The sequence below is a fragment of the Oncorhynchus kisutch genome, linkage group LG27 (genome assembly GCF_002021735.2).
Source record: "Oncorhynchus kisutch isolate 150728-3 linkage group LG27, Okis_V2, whole genome shotgun sequence".
NCBI lineage: Eukaryota > Metazoa > Chordata > Actinopteri > Salmoniformes > Salmonidae > Oncorhynchus > Oncorhynchus kisutch.
In genome coordinates this window covers 42,644,876-42,648,130 of record NC_034200.2, presented here as the reverse complement: position 1 = coordinate 42,648,130, position 3,255 = coordinate 42,644,876, and the positions used below count along the sequence as shown (strand labels likewise).

General features: G+C 63.2%; 1 protein-coding gene across 1 annotated transcript; it reads left to right on the top strand.

Annotated features, from left to right (window-relative positions):
• The first annotated feature begins 88 nt into the window (after positions 1 to 88).
• On the top strand, positions 89 to 2,690 carry LOC116357795 (loricrin-like). Its single transcript, XM_031806767.1, has 2 exons — positions 89 to 105; positions 953 to 2,690. The coding sequence occupies exons 1-2, from the start codon at positions 89 to 91 to the stop codon at positions 2,688 to 2,690; spliced, it is 1,755 nt and encodes a 584-aa protein (XP_031662627.1).
• The last annotated feature ends 565 nt before the right edge of the window (positions 2,691 to 3,255 follow it).

The following is a 3,255-nucleotide window of genomic DNA, read 5'->3' as shown; positions in this document are numbered from 1 at the left end:
TTTTGTTGTTGATCATGTTAGACACTTCTCTTAGTCCAGCCTGACTGATACACAGGTCAAAGCCGAGTAGTTGGTTTGTCTTTATGCAATGGCCTTCGGGTATTGGTAAGTCTATTCAATTGAATAACAAAATGCTACCTTTGATAGTGTGCACTACTCTATTGGACAAATTCAGGTAGGTCCCTCCCTGTTACCAGTAAGGGTACACAAAGCTATGAATGAGCTCAAACAACCTAAAATGTCATCTTGGAAGTTGCACACAAGTGTAAGGATTTAGGAAGCCACTGTCATGCAGACGAACACTTCGCTCCAGAAATGCGAGTCCTGTTCATTGGGGCACGTCCGCATGGTCACTCTTGAGCATAACCTTGTTGACTAGGCAGAATTCATTCATGCAAAACAAGTGTCCTTATTGGGCAGGTGGTTCTGATCCTCCAATCACCATAGTTTGCCCTCAATACTGTCTGAAACCCACAATGTTCTTCACATACAGTTGAGTGTCGTTGATTTAAGAACAAATTCTTAATTACAATGACCTAGGAACAGTGGGTTAAACTGCCTTGTTCAGGGGCAGAACGACATTCTCACCTGGTCAGCTCTGGGATTTGATCTGGTAACCTTTTGGTTACAGGCTACCTGCCACCCCCTGATGTTTACCTACTTATTTATGAACTGCTAAATCTGAATGAGAAATTTTGGCTTGCTGCCAAATTTAGCAACAAACAGTTGCACAAAAACATTCAGGTCCCTTCCCACAGTAGAGGGCAGTCTTATGTTCCAAACAGCACCCTATTCTCAGAGCAGCTTACACATAATGGATGTTGAAGTATGGCCAGTCTTTGACCAAGTTCTCAGCTAAACGGTTTAAATGGCTTAGACTCCAGTGCATCTCATTTTTAGTTCCTGCAAAAATGTTATTTGTATAATGACACATTCAAAATCATTTAGGCAGTGTTTTTGAACTGTACGAGGAGGACGCTGTGGGCGGAGGCTGTGGGCGGAGGCTGTGGGCGGAGGCTGTGGGCGGAGGCTGTGGGCGGAGGCTGTGGGCGGAGGCTGTGGGCGGAGGCTGTGGGCGGAGGCTGTGGGCGGAGGCTGTGGGCGGAGGCTGTGGGCGGAGGCTGTGGGCGGAGGCTGTGGGCGGAGGCTGTGGGCGGAGGCTGTGGGCGGAGGCTGTGGGCGGAGGCTGTGGGCGGAGGCTGTGGGCGGAGGCTGTGGGCGGAGGCTGTGGGCGGAGGCTGTGGGCGGAGGCTGTGGGCGGAGGCTGTGGGCGGAGGCTGTGGGCGGAGGCTGTGGGCGGAGGCTGTGGGCGGAGGCTGTGGGCGGAGGCTGTGGGCGGAGGCTGTGGGCGGAGGCTGTGGGCGGAGGCGGACGCTGTGGGCGGGGGCGGACGCTGTGGGCGGGGGCTGTGGGCGGGGGCGGACGCTGTGGGCGGGGGCGGACGCTGTGGGCGGAGGACGACGCTGTGGGCGGGGGCGGACGCGGGCTCTGTGGGCGGAGGCGGACGCTGTGGGCGGGGGCGGACGCTGTGGGCGGGGGCGGACGCTGTGGGCGGAGGCGGACGCTGTGGGCGGAGGCGGACGCTGTGGGCGGAGGCGGACGCTGTGGGCGGGGGCGGACGCTGTGGGCGGAGGACGACGCTGTGGGCTCTGTGGGCGGAGGCGGACGCTGTGGGCGGAGGAGGACGCTGTGGGCGGAGGAGGACGCTGTGGGCGGAGGAGGACGCTGTGGGCGGAGGAGGACGCTGTGGGCGGAGGAGGACGCTGTGGGCGGAGGAGGACGCTGTGGGCGGAGGAGGACGCTGTGGGCGGAGGAGGACGCTGTGGGCGGAGGAGGACGCTGTGGGCGGAGGCGGACGCTGTGGGCGGAGGCGGACGCTGTGGGCGGAGGAGGACGCTGTGGGCGGAGGAGGACGCTGTGGGCGGAGGAGGACGCTGTGGGCGGAGGAGGACGCTGTGGGCGGAGGAGGACGCTGTGGGCGGACGCTGTGGGCTCTGTGGGCGGACGCTGTGGGCTCTGTGGGCGGAGGAGGACGCTGTGGGCGGAGGAGGACGCTGTGGGCGGAGGAGGACGCTGTGGGCGGAGGAGGACGCTGTGGGCGGAGGAGGACGCTGTGGGCGGAGGAGGACGCTGTGGGCGGAGGCGGACGCTGTGGGCGGAGGCGGACGCTGTGGGCGGAGGTGGACGCTGTGGGCGGAGGCGGACGCTGTGGGCGGAGGCGGACGCTGTGGGCGGAGGCGGACGCTGTGGGCGGAGGCGGACGCTGTGGGCGGAGGAGGACGCTGTGGGCGGAGGCGGACGCTGTGGGCGGAGGAGGACACTGTGGGCGGGGGCGGGGGCTGTGGGCGGAGGAGGACACTGGGGGCGGAGGACACTGTGGGCGGGGGCGGGGGCTGTGGGCGGAGGAGGACACTGTGGGCGGGGGCTGTGGGCGGAGGAGGACACTGGGGGCGGAGGAGGACACTGGGGGCGGGGGCTGTGGGCGGAGGAGGACACTGGGGGCGGGGGCTGTGGGCGGAGGCGGACACTGTGGGCGGAGGAGGACGCTGTGGGCGGAGGAGGACGCTGTGGGCGGAGGCGGACGCTGTGGGCGGAGGCGGACGCTGTGGGCTCTGTGGGCTCTGTGGGTGGAGGAGGATGCTGTGGGCTCTGTGGATGGAGGAGGAGAGCAGCATCAATCTGTTGAATAGTTGCTTTGGCTCACAGGTCAGGAGGATAGGGTCACCTATAGATTCCGTCCCATATGGCTCCGGTCAAATGTAGTGCAATTTGGGAAGCAACCACAGGTAACAATTTACTGAAGTTGCTTCCGTCCCTCTAGTATCCTCTCCATCACTTACAGAGAGGACGGGGCTGGTTGACGGTGGGAGGACGGGGCTGGTTGACGGTGGGAGGACGGGGCTGGTTGACGGTGGGAGGACGGGGCTGGTTGACGGTGGGAGGACGGGGCTGGTTGACGGTGGGAGGACGGGGCTGGTTGACGGTGGGAGGACGGGGCTGGTTGACGGTGGGAGGACGGGGCTGGTTGACGGTGGGAGGACGGGGCTGGTTGACGGTGGGAGGACGGGGCTGGTTGACGGTGGGAGGACGGGGCTGGTTGACGGTGGGAGGACGGGGCTGGTTGACGGTGGGAGGACGGGGCTGGTTGACGGTGGAAGGACGGGGCTGGTGAAGGATCAGACCACAATGCATTTCAAATCCCAAGACTCCAACCAATCCCCTCGGGTGGCCAATGAGAGGCCAGAGACTGTTTGT